At 43.4% G+C, this 19306-nt stretch overlaps 1 protein-coding gene across 3 annotated transcripts in view; it reads right to left on the reverse strand.

Annotated features, from left to right (window-relative positions):
• The window catches only part of LOC115206628 (voltage-gated potassium channel subunit beta-1), a 140481-nt gene that overhangs the window by 38350 nt on the left and 82825 nt on the right, over nt 1-19306 (reverse strand). For all 3 annotated transcript variants that reach the window (XM_029773793.1, XM_029773792.1, XM_029773791.1), the window contains one exon: nt 14717-14754. In XM_029773793.1, the coding sequence (XP_029629653.1) occupies nt 14717-14754 (38 nt within the window). The remainder of the gene's footprint in view (nt 1-14716; nt 14755-19306) is intronic.

Below are 19306 nucleotides of genomic sequence, written 5' to 3' on the forward strand. Positions count from 1 at the left end.
AGAGAAAGTCTAAAAGACGAGGTCATGGTTTTACTCTGACACGACTTCATAATCACATTCACTCACTGCAATTTAAAAATCCAATTACTGCTAATCTCTACACTGTCACCACATGAACCTCCCTGCTGTCTACTTACTGCAACCCCCAGAGCCAAACACCAGCCCAAATTCACAAGTCACCGTCAAACCACCACCCAAAATGGTCCCCCCGTTACACAATAGGTGTTGTGTGTGTTCATATTGTCCCCCAGTTACACAATAGGTGCTGTGTGTGTTCATATTGTCCCCCTGTTACACAATAGGTGCTGTGTGTGTTCATATTGTCCCCCTGTTACAACCCACATGAAAAACTACTATACTGTGGTGTAAATAGTATACTATTCACTTTAGTGTTTTTGTGTTATTATCTTTGGCATATAAGTGGAGGCTTTCTCCTTGAGGAAACCTACTGGAGAAATACTAAAATAGCACATTTTCCATGACCTGTAGATAAAGTAGGGAGGTACAGTGGCTTGTGAAAGCATTCACCCCCCTTGGCATTTTTCCTATTTTGTTGCCTTACAACCTAGAATAAAAACAGATTTTTGTGGGGGTTTGTATCATTTGATTTACACAACACTTTGAAGATGCAAAATATATTTTATTGTGAAACAAACAAAAAATAAGACAAATAAAACTGAAAACTTGAGCGTGCATAACTATTCACCCCCCAAAGTCAATTCTTTGTCGAACCACCTTTTTTCAGTAATTACAGCTGCAAGCCTCTTGGGGTATATCTCTATAAGCTTGGCACATCTAGCCCCTGGGATTTTTGTCCATACTTCAACGCAATACTGCTCCAGCTCCTTCAAGTCGGATGGGTTCCACTGGTGTACAGCAATCTTTAAGTCATACCAGAGATTCTGGGTCTGGGCCATTCCAAGACATTTAAATGTTTCCCCTTAAACCACTCGAGTGTTGCTTTAGCAATATGCTGGGGGTCATTGTCCTGCTGGAAGGTAAACCTCCGTCCCAGTCTCTGGAAGACTGAAACAGGTTTCCCTCCAGAATTTCCCTGTATTTAGTGCCATCCATCATTCCTTAAATTCTTACCCGTTTACCAGTCCCTGCCCATGAAAAACATGATGGTGTTCTCGGGGTGATGAGAGGTATTGGGTTTGCACCAAACATAGCATTTTCCTTGATGGCCAAAAAGCAACATTTTAGTCTCATCTGACCAGAGTACCTTCTTCCATATGTTTGGGGAGTCTCCCACATGCCTTTTGGCGAACCTATTTTTTTCTGGCCATGCTTCCGTAAAGCTGTCGTGGAAAATTGCAAGATTATGTTATAATGCTTGTATTGTATTATAATGGTTGTAATAGAGGACAGAATGGAACATTGTCTACATATGTGTGTGTGTCTTACTGAGGATGGGCCTCTATGAGATAGCACTGACAGAGGTGATTTATGATGTCTTTGGGTAATAAAGCCTAAAGAGCATTCCAGATAACATGGAGCTAATGGTTCTGTTCTATACTGTACCAGGGAGAGACGGTTCCAGTTTGGAGTAGGAGGACCAGACACTGGTCTATACAATGAAAACTGTTGACACAGCAGTTGCTGTCTGCTATGTTTTATAGATATCTTTCATACAAAACTTAACCTTGTGACCCATTCTTTGTATCTGTGGTTCGTCATGTACGTTGAGAGGGGTGTATCTTGGCTATAAAAGATCTTTGTACTTTTGTGTAGACACTTTCAATGGTTCATTAGAGATAGCGCATCATTGAAAGTCAAAGTGCTATTGCAAAGCTCTTATTATTAAAGATGTAGTTTAAGTATAACTCTGACTGGTGTGTGAAATTTGTAACTCTCCTCATTTGGTAATGCAGAAATTAGCCACCACAAAGCCCAGCTCTGTGGAGTGTACGGCTTAAAGTGGTCCTATGGACAGATATTCCGATCTCCACTGTGGAGCTTTGCAGCACCTTCAGGGTTATCTTTGGTCTCTTTGTTGCCTCTCTGATTAATGCCCTCCTTGCCTGGTCCGTGAGTTTTGGTGGGCGGCCCTCTCTTGGCAGGGACCCTGTGCCATATTCTTTTCATTTTTTAATAATGGATTTAATGATGCTACGTGGGATGTTCAAAGTTGTGGATATTTTTTTATAACCCAACCCTGATCTGTACTTCTCCACAACTTTGTCCCTGAGCTGTTTGGAGAGCTCCTTGGTCTTCATAGTGCTGCTTGCTTGGTGGTGCCCCTTGCTTAGTGGTGTTGCAGACTCTGGGGCCTTTCAGAACAGGTGGTCATCCTGTCTGGGTTGGCACCCCCCTTGGGTTGTGCCGTGGCGGAGATCTTTGTGGGCTATACTCGGCCTTGTCTCAGGATGGTAAGTTGGTGGTTGGAGATATCCCTCCAGTGGTGTGGGGGCTGTGTTTTGGCAAAGTGGGTGGGGTTATATCCTGCCTGTTTGGCCCTGTCCGGGGGTTTCATCGGATGGGGCCACAGTGTCTCCTGACCCCTCCTGTCTCAGCCTCCAGTATTTATGCTGCAGTAGTTTGTGTTGGGGGGCTAGGGTCAGTCTGTTACATCTGGAGTATTTCTCTTGTCTTATCCGGTGTCCTGTGTGAATTTAAATATGCTCTCTCTAATTCTCTTTCTTTCTCTTTCTTTCTCTCTCTCGAAGGACCTGAGCCCTAGGACCATGCCTCAGGACTACCTGGCATGATGACTCCTTGCTGTCCCCAGTCCACCTGGCCGTGCTGCTGCTCCAGTTTCAACTGTTCTGCCTGCGGCTATGGAACCCTGACCTGTTCACCGGACGTGCTACCTGTCCCAGACCTGCTGTCCCAGTCCTGCTGGAACCCTGACCTGTTCACCGGACATGCTGCCTGTCCCAGACCTGCTGTTTTCAACTCTCTAGAGAAAGCAGGAGCGGTAGAGATACTCTCAAAGATCGGCTATGAAAAAGCCAACTGACTTGAGTTGCTGACTTGTTGCACCCTCGACAACTACTATGATTATTATTATTTGACCGTGCTGGTCATTTATGAACATTTGAACATCTTGGCCATGTGCTGTTATAATCTCCACCCGGCACAGCCAGAAGAGGACTGGCCATCCCTCATAGCCTGGTTCCCCTCTTGGTTTCTTCCTAGGTTTTGGCCTTTCTAGGGAGTTTTTCCTAGCCACTGTGCTTCTACACCTGCATTGCTTGCTGTTTGGGGTTTCAGGCTGGGTTTCTGTACAGCACTTTGAGATATCAGCTGATGTAAGAAGGGCTATATAAATACATTTGATTTGATTTGACTTGATTATATATAGTGTGACACATCATGTGACACTTAGATTGCACACAGGTGGACTTTATTTAACTAATTATGTGACTTCTGAAGGTAATTGGTTGCACCAGATCTTATTTAGGGGCTTCATAGCAAAGGGGTGAATACATATACATGCAACACTTTTCCATTTAATTTCTTTTGGAATTTTATGAAAGAAGTTATTTTTTCATTTCACTTCACCACTTCACTGGACTAGAGAGCAGAGGGACTGGACCAGAGAGCAGAGGGACTGGACCAGAGAGCAGAGGGACTGGACCAGAGAGCAGAGGGACCAGAGGGACTGGACCAGAGAGCAGAGGGACTGGACCAGAGAGCAGAGGGACTGGACCAGAGAGCAGAGGGACTGGACCAGAGAGCAGAGGGACCAGAGGGACTGGACCAGAGAGCAGAGGGACTGGACTAGAGAGCAGAGGGACTGGACCAGAGAGCAGAGGGACTGGACCAGAGGGACTGGACCAGAGAGCAGAGGGACTGGACCAGAGGGACCAGAGAGCAGAGGGACTGGACCAGAGGGACTGGACCAGAGAGCAGGGGGACTGGACCAGAGAGCAGAGGGACCAGAGGGACTGGACCAGAGAGCAGAGGGACTGGACCAGAGAGCAGAGGGACTGGACCAGAGAGCAGAGGGACTGGACCAGAGGGACTGGACCAGAAAGCAGAGGGACTGTACCAGAAAGCAGAGGGACTGTACCAGAGAGCAGAGGGACTGGACCAGAGGGACTGGATCAGAGAGCAGAGGGACTGGACCAGAGAGCAGAGGGACCAGAGGGACTGGACCAGAGAGCAGAGGGACTGGACCAGAGAGCAGAGGGACTGGACCAGAGGGACTGGACCAGAGAGCAGAGGGACTGGACCAGAGAGCAGAGGGACTGGACCAGAGGGACCAGAGAGCAGAGGGACTGGACCAGAGGGACTGGACCAGAGAGCAGGGGGACTGGACCAGAGAGCAGAGGGAGTGGACCAGAGGCACTGTACCAGAAAGCAGAGGGACAGGACCAGAGGGACCAGAGAGCAGAGGGACTACACCAGAGGGACTGGACCAGAGAGCAGGGGGACTGTACCAGAGAGCAGAGGGACTGTACCAGAAAGCAGAGGGACTGTACCAGAGAGCAGAGGGAGTGGACCAGAGGGACTGTACCAGAAAGCAGAGGGACTGTACCAGAAAGCAGAGGGACTGTACCAGAGAGCAGAGGGACTGGACCAGAGGGACTGGACCAGAGAGCAGAGGGACTGGACCAGAGAGCAGAGGGACTGGACCAGAGAGCAGAGGGACTGTACCAGAAAGCAGAGGGACAGGACCAGAGGGACCAGAGAGCAGAGGGACTACACCAGAGGGACTGGACCAGAGAGCAGGGGGACTGTACCAGAGAGCAGAGGGACTGTACCAGAAAGCAGAGGGACTGTACCAGAGAGCAGAGGGAGTGGACCAGAGGGACTGGATCAGAGAGCAGAGGGACTGGACCAGAGAGCAGAGGGACCAGAGGGACTGGACCAGAGAGCAGAGGGACTGGACCAGAGAGCAGAGGGACTGGACCAGAGAGCAGAGGGACTGGACCAGAGGGACTGGACCAGAGAGCAGAGGGACTGGACCAGAGAGCAGAGGGACTGGACCAGAGGGACCAGAGAGCAGAGGGACTGGACCAGAGGGACTGGACCAGAGAGCAGAGGGAGTGGACCAGAGGCACTGTACCAGAAAGCAGAGGGACAGGACCAGAGGGACCAGAGAGCAGAGGGACTACACCAGAGGGACTGGACCAGAGAGCAGGGGGACTGTACCAGAGAGCAGAGGGACTGTACCAGAAAGCAGAGGGACTGTACCAGAGAGCAGAGGGAGTGGACCAGAGGGACTGTACCAGAAAGCAGAGGGACTGTACCAGAAAGCAGAGGGACTGTACCAGAGAGCAGAGGGACTGGACCAGAGGGACTGGACCAGAGAGCAGAGGGACTGGACCAGAGAGCAGAGGGACTGGACCAGAGAGCAGAGGGACTGTACCAGAAAGCAGAGTGACTGTACTGTAAGCAGGGCCAGCTGTGTGAGTTGTGGGTGGGATGTCAGACAGACAGGGACCCTGTAGCCCCAACCATAGGGGACAGTGTGGAGGTGGGAGACATGCAGTGGATAGGTGCTGGGGGAGAATATGGGAGCAGGGATAAGGGCTGTGGCAGTCATGCCATTTTGTTCAGGCAGTTTTTGTCATGCAAAAGAATGCTTGTCTCACGGTAATTGACCATTAATTAACATAAACATGTTTAACATCTCCCAGCCTCCACACGTACAAGCTGCTGATGTGGGTCTTTGCAACATCGACATTTAAAAAAGTATAATAAATCAATTTAACATAAAACCGTCACAATAAATCCATTATTGATTTTAGTCAGGTCCAAAGAAACAGTATCATATGAAGAAAATGTATTTCCGAAGAACAGAACATGTAAGAACATCTTGTCACATTCTGACCAGTAAAGGGGTTATTTCTTATTGCAGTTTGGTCAGAACGTGGCAGGGGGGTATTTGTTTTATGTGGTTCGGAGTGTGTTTTTATGTAGAGGGGTGTTTGGTTAGTGTTTTCCGGGGGTTTTGGGCTATGTTCTATGTTAGTATATTTCTATGTTCTAGTCTAGTCTTTTTAGTTCTATGTTTAGTTTATTGATTTGGCCTACAATTGGAGGCAGCTGTTCCTCGTTGCCTCTGATTGAAGGTCCTATATAGAGGGGTGTGTTTTGTTTGGGTTTTGTGGGAAGTTGTGGTTGCATAGCTGTGTTTAGCCTGTAATCCTGTTCGTTCGAGCGGCTTCTTGTTTTTTTTGTTTACGTGTTCAATAAAGTTAAGATGAGCACTCAACCCGCTGCATTTTGGTCCACTACCTACAACGACCGTTACACATCTACTGTAAGCCTATGTTATCTGGCTATGCTCCATGCCATAGTCTGTCGGCTTGTTCATTTAGCTGACGAGATATGTTTATAAGTCCTGTGCCATTATTTTATAGTAAGAATAATATAATTGAACTTAGCTGAGAAAGAAAAAAAATCCATTACGGAGCGACTGCGTCTATGAAGTGGCTATGTCGAGCGTAAAAGTGATCATTTGAAACAGGTCCTATATACTGTATGCTAGATTTCGATTCATTTGGCCACATTAGTTGTGAATGATACAAACCTTGGAATGTGTTAGAAATACAAACATACTGAATATGGGTTGCATGGTGTGGGGAAAAAAAGCTTGCTTTCTGTTCCTTGCCTCAGGCTGCACACGCTGTTCTCTCATCAAGTGATCATATTTTCACCCCATCAGACTATTCTCAATTGAATCTCGTCTTTACTAATATGTCAAATTTGTTTTGATTTAGAATGGCCCATTATCAAATGGGCAGGAACAGGAACAGGAGTGGGGAGAAAAAGACATGTCATCTGCATACACGAATAGCGAATGGAGGCCGCACGCTTTCCCACCGGTCCGTTTTGTAGGCTGCTTCCGTTTTACAGAGGAGCATGTGCTGAATTCATATGAGCAACTGAAAAATATACTGAACAAAAATATAAACCCAGCATGCAACAATTTTGAAGATTTTAATGAGTCACAGTCGATTGAAATGAATTCATTAGTCCTCAGAATGAGTTTTTCCCCACAGAAGGGCTTTATTACAGACAGAAATACTCAGCTGTCCAGATGTGGAGGTCCTGGGCTGACATGGTTACACGTAGTCTGCGGTTGTGAGGCCGGTTGGATGTACCGCTAAATGATCTTATGGTAGAGAAAATAGCATTCAATACTCTAGTAACAGTTCTGTGGACATTCTTGCAGTCAGCATGCCAATTGCACACTCCCTGACATCTGTGGCATTGTGTTTTGTGACAAAACTGCACATTTTAGAGTGGTCTTTCATTGTCCCCAGCACAAGGTGCACCTGTGTAATGATCATGCTGTTTAATAAGCTTCTTGAATTGCCACACCTGTCAGGTGGATGGAATATCTTGGCAAAAGGAGAAATACTCACTAACAGGGATGTAAAGAAATTCAAACTTGTGCACAACATTTTTAGAGAAATAAGCTTTTTGTGTGTACGGAACATTTCTGGGATCTTTTATTTGAGCTCATGAAACATGGTACCAACACTTTACATGTTGCGTTCATATTTGTTCAGTATAAATATAGAGTATTTCACTCCACGCATCAACCACTGTTTGAGGAGCATGCTCTCTCTAGCCAGACAGGTGATATTCAAACTCTGTATGCCATGGGCTCTCCAACCTTGTTCCTACAGCTAACCGGTGCTTACTTTGGGAAACCAAGTGAAATTTTTTAATGAACATCGATAGTAAGATGTTTTCGCAACCAAACACATTTCTCTAAACTGTTGACAGCCCGTCTGCGCACTCGAGAAAATAATAAATGAGAGAGAGGAGGAGATGGAAACGCAAGGTGGTGAGATATTAACTATGTATACCTATACATGAACTATTTATAACTATATATAACTAGATATAACTACATAACTATATATTAACTGTATATAAGTATGTATAAACTGTACATAACTATGTATAACTATATATGAACTGTATATAAGTATATATTTACTTTATATTAACTATATATGAACTATATATAACTATATATGAACTATATATAACTATATATTAATTGTATATAAGTATATATTAACTGTACATAACTATGTACAACTATATATGAACTATATAATAACTATATATAACTATATATAACTACATAACTATATATTAACTGCATGTATATAACTATAAATTAACAATATATTAACTATATATGAACTATATTTGAACTATATATAACTATATAACTATAAAAAGATATAGATGTACTATTGTAAAGTGGTTGTTCCACTGGATATCATAAGGTGAATGCACCAATTTGTAAGTCGCTCTGGATAAGAGCGTCTGCTAAATGACTTAAATGTAAATGTAAATGTAAATATAACTATATACAACAAAGATCTTCAGTTTCTTGGCAATTTCTCGCATGGAATAGCCTTCAATTCTCAGAACAAGAATAGACTGACAAGTTTCAGAAGAAAGGTCTTTGTTCCTGGCCATTTTGAGCCTGTAATCAAACCCACAAATGCTGATGCTCCAGATACTCAACTACTCTAAAGAAGGCCTTTAATCAGGACAACAGTTTTCAGCTGTGCTAACATAATTGCAAAAGGGTTTTCTAATGATAAATTAGTCTTTTAAAATTATAAACTTTGATTAGCTAACACAACGTGCCTTTGGAACACAGGAGTGATGGTTGCTGATAATGGGCCTCTGTACGCCTATGTAGATATTTCATTAAAAATCATCCGTTTCCAGCTACAACAGTCATTTTCAACATTAACAATGTCTACACTGTATTTGCGATCAATTTGATGTTATTTTAAATGGACAAAAATGTTGCTTTTCTTTCAAAAACAAGGACATTTCTAAGTGACCCAAAACGGTAGTGTAAAACTATATATATATATATATAACTATATATATATATAACTATATATATATATAACTATAACTATATATATATAACTATATATTAACTCTATATAACTATATATTAACTATATATAACTATATATTAACTCTATATAACTATATATTAACTCTATATAACTATATATATATAACTATATATTAACTCTATATAACTATATATTAACTATATATTAACTCTATATAACTATATATTAACTATATATTAACTCTATATAACTATATATTAACTATATATTAACTCTATATAACTATATATTAACAATATATTAACTATATATAACTATATATATAACTATATATATTAACTCTATATTAACAATATATTAACTATATATAACTATATATATAACTATATATTAAACCCATATAACTATATATTAACTCTATATAACTATATATTAACTATATAACTATACACTACCGGTCAAAAGTTTTAGAACACCTACTCATTCAAGGGATTTTCTTTGTTTTTACTATTTTCTTCGTTTCAGTGAAGACATCAGCGAAAACTATGAAATAACACATGTGGAATCATGTAGTAACCAAACAAGTGTTAAACAAATCAAAATATGTTTTATATTTGAGATTCTTCAAATAATCACCCTTTAACTTGATGACAACTTTGCACACTCTTGGCATTGTCTCAATCACCTTCACCTTGAATGCTTTTCCAAGTTTTGAAGGAGTTCCCACATATGCTAAGCACTTGTTGGCTGCTTTTCCTTCACTCCGCGGTCCGACTCATCCCAAACCATCTCAATTTGTTGAGGTCGGGGGATTGTGGAGGACAAGTCATCTGATGCAGCACTCCATGACTCTCCTTCTTGGTCATATAGCCCTTACACAGCCTGGAGGTGTGTTTGGGGTCATTGTCCTGTTGAAAAACTAATGATAGTCCCACTAAGCCCAAACCAGATGGGATGGCGTATCGCTGCAGAATGCTGTGGTAGCCATGCTGGTTAAGTGTGCCTTGAATTCTTAATAAATCATTGTTTCTTGGCCTAAGCAAGTCTCTTCTTCTTATTGACATCCTTTATTGATGTCCAGTAATTTGACCATGAAGGCCTGCTTCACACAGTCTCCTCTGAACAGTTGGTGTTGAGATGTGTCTGTTACTTGAACTCTGTGAAGCATTTATTTTAGGCTGCAATTTCTGAGGCTGGTAACTCTAATGAACGTATCCTCTGCAGCAAAGGTAACTCTGGGTCTTCCTTTCCTATGGCGGTCCTCATGAGAGCCAGCTTCATCATAGCGCTTGATGGTTTTTGTGACAACACTGTCATTTGCTTATTTGAGCTGTTCTTGCCATTATATGGACTTGGTCTTTTACCAAATAGGGTTATTTTATGTATACCCCCCTACCTTGTCACAACACAACTGATTGGCTCAAACGCTTTAAGAAGGAAAGAAATTCCACAAATTAACTTTTAACAAGGCACACCTGTTAATTGAAATGCATTCCAGGTGACTACCTCATGAAGCTGGTTGAGAGAATGCTAAGAGTGTGCAAAAATGTCATCAAGTTAAAGGGTGACTATTTGAAGAATCTCAAATAGAAAATATAACACTTTTTTTGGTTACTACATGATTCCATATGTGTTATTTCATAGTTTTGATGTCTTCACTATTATTCTACAATGTAGAAAATAGTCGAAATAAAGAAAAACCCTTGAATGAGTAGGTGTTCTAAAACCTCTGACCGGTAGTGTTTATAAGTACATATAACTAAATGCATGGTGGTGAGATATTAATTATATATAGATATCTAAAGGTCATGTGTCATCCAATTAATTATGAAAGTATAAAAAATGCCCTATTACCAGGCTATTCAAAATCCAATATAAATTCACTCTAATTGTTGTCTAACTGTAAGCAGCCCTGCACAATCAATGAACCAACAGCATCCTAAGGCTATACGATCACTCTCAGACTAAAGCATATACATGTAGGAGTGTAAACAGTCCATCCAGTATGCCTAATAACACAGTCCACACTCAAAGGCGATTAGTCAACTAGATTAGACTTCAAAATAAAATTATCCTAAAATCAGTTTTTTTATCTGTCATGCATAAAATGCGGTATGCTATGCATTATATAATGGCACAATTATAATTTTAATAGAGTTTATTTTTTGGTTTCAGGCTTGGGCTCATAAGCCTATGCAATATACAGGGATTGGATAGGGCTTTAGTCATGTCTTGTGTTTGGTGCTATGTTTATAGGGGTGAACAGGTTCAAGAGAGATATGTGGAGTGGACATCCGAAGAGGACTCTGTTGAGGGTGGCAGTGTGGGTGGCAGTGTGGGTGGGAGACCGTGATGATGATGAGGGTAAATGCGGTGGATGGGTCCTTTGGCAGGGACAGCAGTGAGTGTGTGTATGTGTTTTGTGTGACAGCATATGAGTGGCTTAAGCGGCTTTGGGACAGACAGGGACACTGGATGGGACCCATGGCAGGGTTGACTGAACATGGAGAGGGGAGCCAGGGGAGAGGGGAGCCAGGGGAGAGGGGAGCCAGAGGAGAGGGGAGCCAGGGGAGAGGGGAGCCAGGGGAGAGGGGAGCCAGGGGAGAGGGGAGCCAGGGGAGAGGGGGGCCAGGGGAGAGGGGGGCCAGGCGGAAGGCAATGAGGACACAGATTATTTTGCCTAAAAGTCATTTAGCAGACGCTCTTATCCAGAGCAACTTGTCTGTGTGTGTGTGTTTGTGTGCATGCATGTGTGTGCGTGCAGTGGGACGTCCCTTCTGCAGAACTGTCTGTCTGTATGCATGTCAACGGCACGCATGTGTGTGTGTGTGTGTGTATGTGTGTGTGTGTGTGTGTGTGTGTGTGTGTGTGTGTGTGTGTGTGTGTGTGTGTGTGTGTGTGTGTGTGTGTGTGTGAATGTGTCTGAGTGTGTTTGTGTTTGTGTGACAGTGGGTCCATGCAACAATACCACACAGGTGGGCATTATTATAAATATTGTCCCGATCAAGAGATCCCAGCAGAGTGTGCTGTGGTGGAAACATCAACATCAAATAAAGACAAAAAAACACACAATACATTATGATGTCATTACCTAAATATACTGCTCAAAAAAATAAAGGGAACACTTAAACAACACAATGTAACTCCAAGTCAATCACACTTCTGTGAAATCAAACTGTCCACTTAGGAAGCAACACTGATTGACAATACATTTCACATGCTGTTGTGCAAATGGAATAGACAACAGGTGGAAATTATAGGCAATAAGCAAGACACCCCCAATAAAGGAGTGGTTCTGCAGGTGAAGACCACAGACCACTTCTCAGTTCCTATGCTTCCTGGCTGATGTTTTGGTCACTTTTGAATGCTGGCGGTGCTTTCACTCTAGTGGTAGCATGAGACGGAGTCTACAACCCACACAAGTGGCTCAGGTAGTGCAGCTCATCCAGGATGGCACATCAATGCGAGCTGTGGCAAGAAGGTTTGCTGTGTCTGTCAGCGTAGTGTCCAGAGCATGGAGGCGCTACCAGGAGACAGGCCAGTACATCAGGAGACGTGGAGGAGGCCGTAGGAGGGCAACAACCCAGCAGCAGGACCGCTACCTCCGCCTTTGTGCAAGGAGGAGCAGGAGGAGCACTGCCAGAGCCCTGCAAAATGACCTCCAGCAGGCCACAAATGTGCATGTGTCTGCTCAAACGGTCAGAAACAGACTCCATGAGGGTGGTATGAGGGCCCGACGTCCACAGGTGGGGGTTGTGCTTACAGCCCAACACCGTGCAGGACGTTTGGCATTTGCCAGAGAACACCAAGATTGGCAAATTCGCCACTGGCGCCCTGTGCTCTTCACAGATGAAAGCAGGTTCACACTGAGCACGTGACAGACGTGATAGAGTCTGGAGACGCCGTGGAGAACCTTCTGCTGCCTGCAACATTCTCCAGCATGACCGGTTTGGCGGTGGGTCAGTCATGGTGTGGGGTGGCATTTCTTTGGGGGGCCGCACAGCCCTCCATGTGCTCGCCAGAGGTAGCCTGACTGCCATTAGGTACCGAAATGAGATCCTCAGACCCCTTGTGAGACCATATGCTGGTGCGGTTGGCCCTGGGTTCCTCCTAATGCAAGACAATGCTAGACCTCATGTGGCTGGAGTGTGTCAGCAGTTCCTGCAAGAGGAAGGCATTGATGCTATGGACTGGCCCGCCCGTTCCCCAGACCTGAATCCAATTGAGCACATCTGGGACATCATGTCTCGCTCCATCCACCAACGCCCCGTTGCACCACAGACTGTCCAGGAGTTGGCGGATGCTTTAGTCCAGGTCTGAAAGGAGATCCCTCAGGAGACCATCCGCCACCTCATCAGGAGCATGCCCAGGCGTTGTAGGGAGGTCATACAGGCACGTGGAGGCCACACACACTACTGAGCCTCATTTTGACTTGTTTTAAAGACATTACATCAAAGTTGGATCAGCCTATAATGTGGTTTTCCACTTTAATTTTGAGTGTGACTCCAAATCCAGACCTCCGTGGGTTGATAAATTGGATTTCCATTGATTATTTTTGTGTGATTTTGTTGTCAGCACATTCAACTATGTAAAGAAAAAAGTATTTAATAAGATTATTTCTTTCATTCAGATCTAGGATGTGTTGTTTAAGTGTTCCCTTTATTTTTTGAGCAGTGTATATTGCCTATTTAGAACCTATTACAAAAAAAAAGAAAAATAACATTCCTCATTGAGGCTGGGCAGGAGTTCCTAAGTGGTCTATCCAATTATGTCTCTCTCTGGAGAAGTCATTTATCCCTAACTCCTCCCCTACGTGGCGCCTGCACCAATAAAATGTCCATATAACGTAAGGCTCTTAGTTCATGATTATGGCTGTTGAAATGTCTGGCAACAGGTCATTTTTTTTTAATCATGGTTGTGAATGGTTGCTCTTATGCTCACATATCATTGTCTTAGGTTCACGTTTAGTCTTATCCAAATAATACAAGTTACAGGAACACTTAAGGAGATATACCACAGATTTTAGTTTTACATGTTATTCCAACTCAATCCTTTATCCTCTCACCGGAATGAGGATTGATAAGATATTTCCCTCTGATCATGGCATCACTGTGAACGCAGTTGTGACAAAGGATATTACCATCAGGAATAATAGACATGAAATGTGATGCTTTTTTTCCCCCCATAGGTACATCTGACCTGAGTAAACAATCCCGTAAAAGTCTCTTATAGCAAAACTTTGGGTGTCTGTTAACCACATCCTTGATCGACCTTGAAATAAGACTGCAGGTGAGGAGAGGGATTCTTTGACGTGATCGCAACAATGTCCTCAGTTTGTCTTACTCTGATAAGGCAATTGTCCAATAATTCTTCTTTATTACCCTTTTGTTTTGAATCATTCACATAAATCGTTGGCATGTGCAGTACATCAAATGATAAATCAGTGTCACAAAATGCGCCTAATGCGAAGCGATTGGATTTTTTTAATGAGGGTCTATAACTGCTGAAAGGAATTTATATCCGTTTTTTTTCTATACACCTACCACACATTACACTGCAGTACTGTATCACAAATTCGAATCCAGGCTGTATCACAACCGGCCGTGAATGGGAGTCCCATAGGTCGGCGCACAATTGCCCCGGGTTTGGCCGGTGTAGGCCGTCATTGTAAATAATAATTTGTTCTTAAACTGACTTGCCTAGTTAAATAAAGGTTAAATACATTTTTTTTAAATGTACACTAACTGAACCATAGAGATTTTACCCAGAGTACACTCTGATTCATAGCTAACTTTGTGTCTGCTAAAAGTGTAAAGTCGTTGTAGAGCAGTAAATACCAGAGGCAAAGACTGTACACATTTCCTATCTACATTAAAACCAAGTAGAAAAACATTAGGAAACGATCGTCTTACCTCATCTGTAATCTGACTGCCAAACGTTACCCATGTACCTGAAACAGAGACAGAGATAGCAATTAGAAGTTGTAGCATCACATAATTGTGAAACTTTGGTGCTTCTATGTGCAGTACTCTACATATGCCCAGTACTTCACTTGGGCAGGAGTTCAACGAAACTGAGTACCAGCACCTCAAATTTTCTTCTGCTTGAGTTCAGCACCTCCTATAGAATATTAGCTCAAAAAAGATCGAGGTGTTCCTGTACCTAAATATAAACAGTACCGGCACCCAAAATGAGTACCGGAACCTATTTCAGTCCAGGTCAAGCACTGCCTATTCCATTGTCAGAATGTCAGACATTGTTCTAACAGTTACTAAACATGTGTAAATGTCCCGATCGTGTGGAGAGACAGACCAAGGCGCAGCGTGATTGGAGTTCAACATCTTTATTTTTTGTGAAACTTTAAACAAACCAAGAAACAAACAACGACCGTGCAGTACTGCGGTGCAACATGCACTCACTCAAAAGCAATATCCCACAAAACACAGGTGGGAAAAAGGCTACCTAAATATGATCCCCAATCAGAGGCAACGATTACCAGCTGCCTCTAATTGGGAACCATACAACTCACCAACATAGAAGTACAATGACTAGAACACCCCCTTAGTCACGCTCTGACCTAAACACCACAGAGAACCAAGGGCTCTCTATGGTCAGGGCGTGACAGTAAAGGCTGAGACTGGGATGTCGGTAGGAGTAATTCCTACAGGCCTAATCCCTGAGACAACACCGATGAGCACCTGCAGACAGCAGACATCAGCTGCCGGCACTTCAGTATACGGGACAAATCTGTCCTGTCAGGAGAACAGCATGCAAGCAGAGAACAGCATGTGTACAGAGCAGTGGCGGCTCCTCAGAGGAAGGGGAGGACCATACTCCTCAGTGAATTAAAAAAAATGTAAATTGTGAAACATAAAAAAGTTATCATTTAAAAAAAAACTATACACAAAAAAACTATTCACGTCACCAAATAATTGATTATTAAAACACACTGTTTTGCAATTAATGTCCACAGTAGCCTCAACAGCACTCTGTAGGGTAGCACCATGGTGTAGCAGCCGGAGGACAGCTAGCTTCCGTCCTCCTCTGGGTACATTGACTTCAATACAAAACCTAGGAGACCCATGGTTCTCACCTCCTTCCATAGACTTACACAGTAATTATGATAACTTCTGGAGGACGTCCTTCAACCTATCAGAGCTCTTGCAGTGTGAACTAACATGTTGTCCACCCAATCAAAGGATCAGAGAATGAATCTAGTACTGAAAGCGTAAACTATAGCTAGCTAGCAGTGCAGTGAATAAAATGTAGTCAGTATTTGACTCAAAGAGAGAGAAAGACAATAGTTGAACAGTTTTGAACAAATTCATTTCTTTAAAAATGAAGGAGAAGCAAGAAAGAGAGAGAGCAAGTTATATTTCATTGTATTTTTTTCCCTTTCACGTTCACTTAGCTAGTGAATGTAGATCGCTAGTTTAGCCTACTTAAACACCCAGCTCAAACAGAGAAGGATGCTATGTTAGCTAGCTGGCTATGGCTATCCAACACTGGAACTCATCCAAGTCAAGGTAAACCTTTTGTTTTATTCATTTATTGCCACCGGGGCCCGCCGGTGGAACTGCTAAACTGCTTGCTGACTGTATATTGTACTGGATGATTGTAGCAGGTTTAGTAATGCATTAGTTCTAGTAGCTATGTTGACTATGACGTTAGCTAATATGGTGACAACGATGTAGGCTGTGTGTAGCGCTTAGCGGTTATGATATGAAGATTTTGCTTGAATGGTTTTTTCGCCTGGTCACAGACAGCTGATTCGTTGTGCACTGAAGTCCACAAGCGAAGGGAAAAGGTGAGAGGAGGAGAGCGCATAGATGAGAGAAGGAATTATGCGATCATGCTGTTTTCCTTTCACACAATTATCTTCTCGTATCTTTCTATTAAAATAGAATAGAAAATAATAAAAATCTAAAAAGAAAAGAGTAAAATAGAATAGACGAGGGCCATGGCGATTGCCATGAGTAAGCTGTCTTCCAGGCTGTCTGCACCCATCATTCACCACTGTCCCACTGCCCACCTCCACCTGTCTGCTCTGTAACCCAGCCTTGTCCTGACCCACTGCCCACCTCTACCTGTCTTCTCTGGGACCCAGCCCTGTCCCGCTAAATAACACAAAGACACTCTGTGCCCTTTTAATAGAAACATTCCACTACTCGTCTGCTCTAGTCGGTCTCCCCATCTACACACCAGCTACACTACGGCTATATGGTCTGTCTCATAGACTGTCCCAAACCCTGGTAAATCCTCCACTACGGCTATATGGTCTGTCTCATAGACTGTCCCAAACCCTGGTAAATCCTCCACTACGGCTATATGGTCTGTCTCATAGACTGTCCCAAACCCTGGTAAATCCTCCACTACGGCTATATGGTCTGTCTCATTGACTGTCCCAAACCCTGGGAAATCCTCCACTACGGCTATATGGTCTGTCTCATAGACTGTCCCAAACCCTGGTAAATCCTCCACTACGGCTATATGGTCTATCTCATTGACTGTCCCAAACCCTGGGAAATCCTCCACTACGGCTATATGGTCTGTCTCATTGACTGTCCCAAACCCTGGTAAATCCTCCACTACGGCTATATAGTCTGTCTGTCCCAAACCCTGGTAAATCCTCCACTACGGCTATATGGTCTGTCTCATTGACTGTCCCAAACCCTGGTAAACCCTCCACTACAGCTATATGGTCTGTCTCATTGACTGTCCCAAACCCTGGTAAATCCTCCACTACGGCTATATGGTCTGTCTCATTGACTGTCCCAAACCCTGGGAAATCCTCCACTACGGCTATATGGTCTGTCTCATTGACTGTCCCAAACCCTGGTAAATCCTCCACTACGGCTATATGGTCTGTCTGTCCCAAACCCTGGTAAACCCTCCACTACGGCTATATGGTCTGTCTCATTGACTGTCCCAAACCCTGGTAAATCCTCCACTACGGCTATATGGTCTGTCTCATTGACTGTCCCAAACCCTGGTAAACCTTCCACTACGGCTATATGGTCTGTCTCATTGACTGTCCCAAACCCTGGTAAATCCTCCACTACGGCTATATGGTCTGTCTCATTGACTGTCCCAAACCCTGGTAAACCCTCCACTACGGCTATATGGTCTGTCTCATTGACTGTCCCAAACCCTGGGAAACCCTCCACTACGGCTATATGGTCTGTCTCATTAACTGTCCCAAACCCTGGTAAACCCTCCACTACAGCTATATGGTCTGTCTCATTGACTGTCCCAAACCCTGGTAAATCCTCCACTACGGCTATATGGTCTGTCTCATTGACTGTCCCAAACCCTGGTAAATCCTCCACTACGGCTATATGGTCTGTCTCATTGACTGTCCCAAACCCTGGTAAACCCTCCACTACGGCTATATGGTCTGTCTCATTAACTGTCCCAAACCCTGGTAAATCCTCCACTACGGTGTAGTGTCTTTGGCTATGCCGGATTAAGTGATATGACATGCTATCCTATAAAATTCTTTCTCTGTAATTAATATCACCTGATTCTCTAATCATGTAAATGTAATTAACTAGAAAGTCGGGACACCACAGAAGACTGTTTATAGAGCCGTTATCTTCCGAATAAACTCTTAAAGACTTTAATATTTTACATCGATAGCCATCAATATTAATCGTCACCTTATTTTCAGTCTCATAATGAAAGTTGTAAATTCTTGGTTTTCTTCACGAACCCTGGCTAACAAGTTGAATCAGCAATACAAAATTGTGTTTAATTATTTATTTACCAAATACCAAATACTAATCACACAGAATTACATATACACAGAATACAACTTATGTCATACAGAAAACGTCCCTGGTGGACGGAGCCGACATGGCGGCTTGTTACACAAAGAAAGGGGGTTGGGCTTGAATGAAAGAGTGGGAAGACTGAGGAACACAGAAACAGCAGCTATGCTATCGTAAATACATTATCGTATGCATTCTAAATTACCGCCCATTTGGAAAAGGAAAATGGCAAAAATATTTACTCTGAGCTGCGCTTCGGTAGGTTGGTCGTAGATGCTGGCCGTGTTGGCCAACAGAGATCTTCCTGTCCTCGGAAGAATGTATCTTTTGGTAAATTGGATACGTTGTAGTATCTTCGTCGTGTGTTAGACTGGATCCGTCGTCCGTCCTTTCCTAGCCCACGTCTAAAGCGGCCGCTGCTAACTCAACGGCTAGGAAGTATCACTTCTGTAGTGAATAAGCGTTCAAAGTTCATACCATTCGCAACCAAAGCTCACGCCGAGGTTGGCTTAGTTCTGTACTTGACATGTGTGTCCTTTTAACGCAGAGGCTGCAGACCTCACGTAGTGGAACTCTGGTTACATTGTGTCATTGTCTTATATAGTGGCGAGGGGAGAAGGGTGTGTTTCATCGTTTATAACCCCTGTCTCTTCACAGGGGCAGGCCACTGATTAAGCAGGGCACTTTCCTTATGAAAACCCAATTCTCTCATTTGGAAGCTAAAATTACATT

Source organism: Salmo trutta, chromosome 13 (genome assembly GCF_901001165.1).
Source record: "Salmo trutta chromosome 13, fSalTru1.1, whole genome shotgun sequence".
NCBI lineage: Eukaryota > Metazoa > Chordata > Actinopteri > Salmoniformes > Salmonidae > Salmo > Salmo trutta.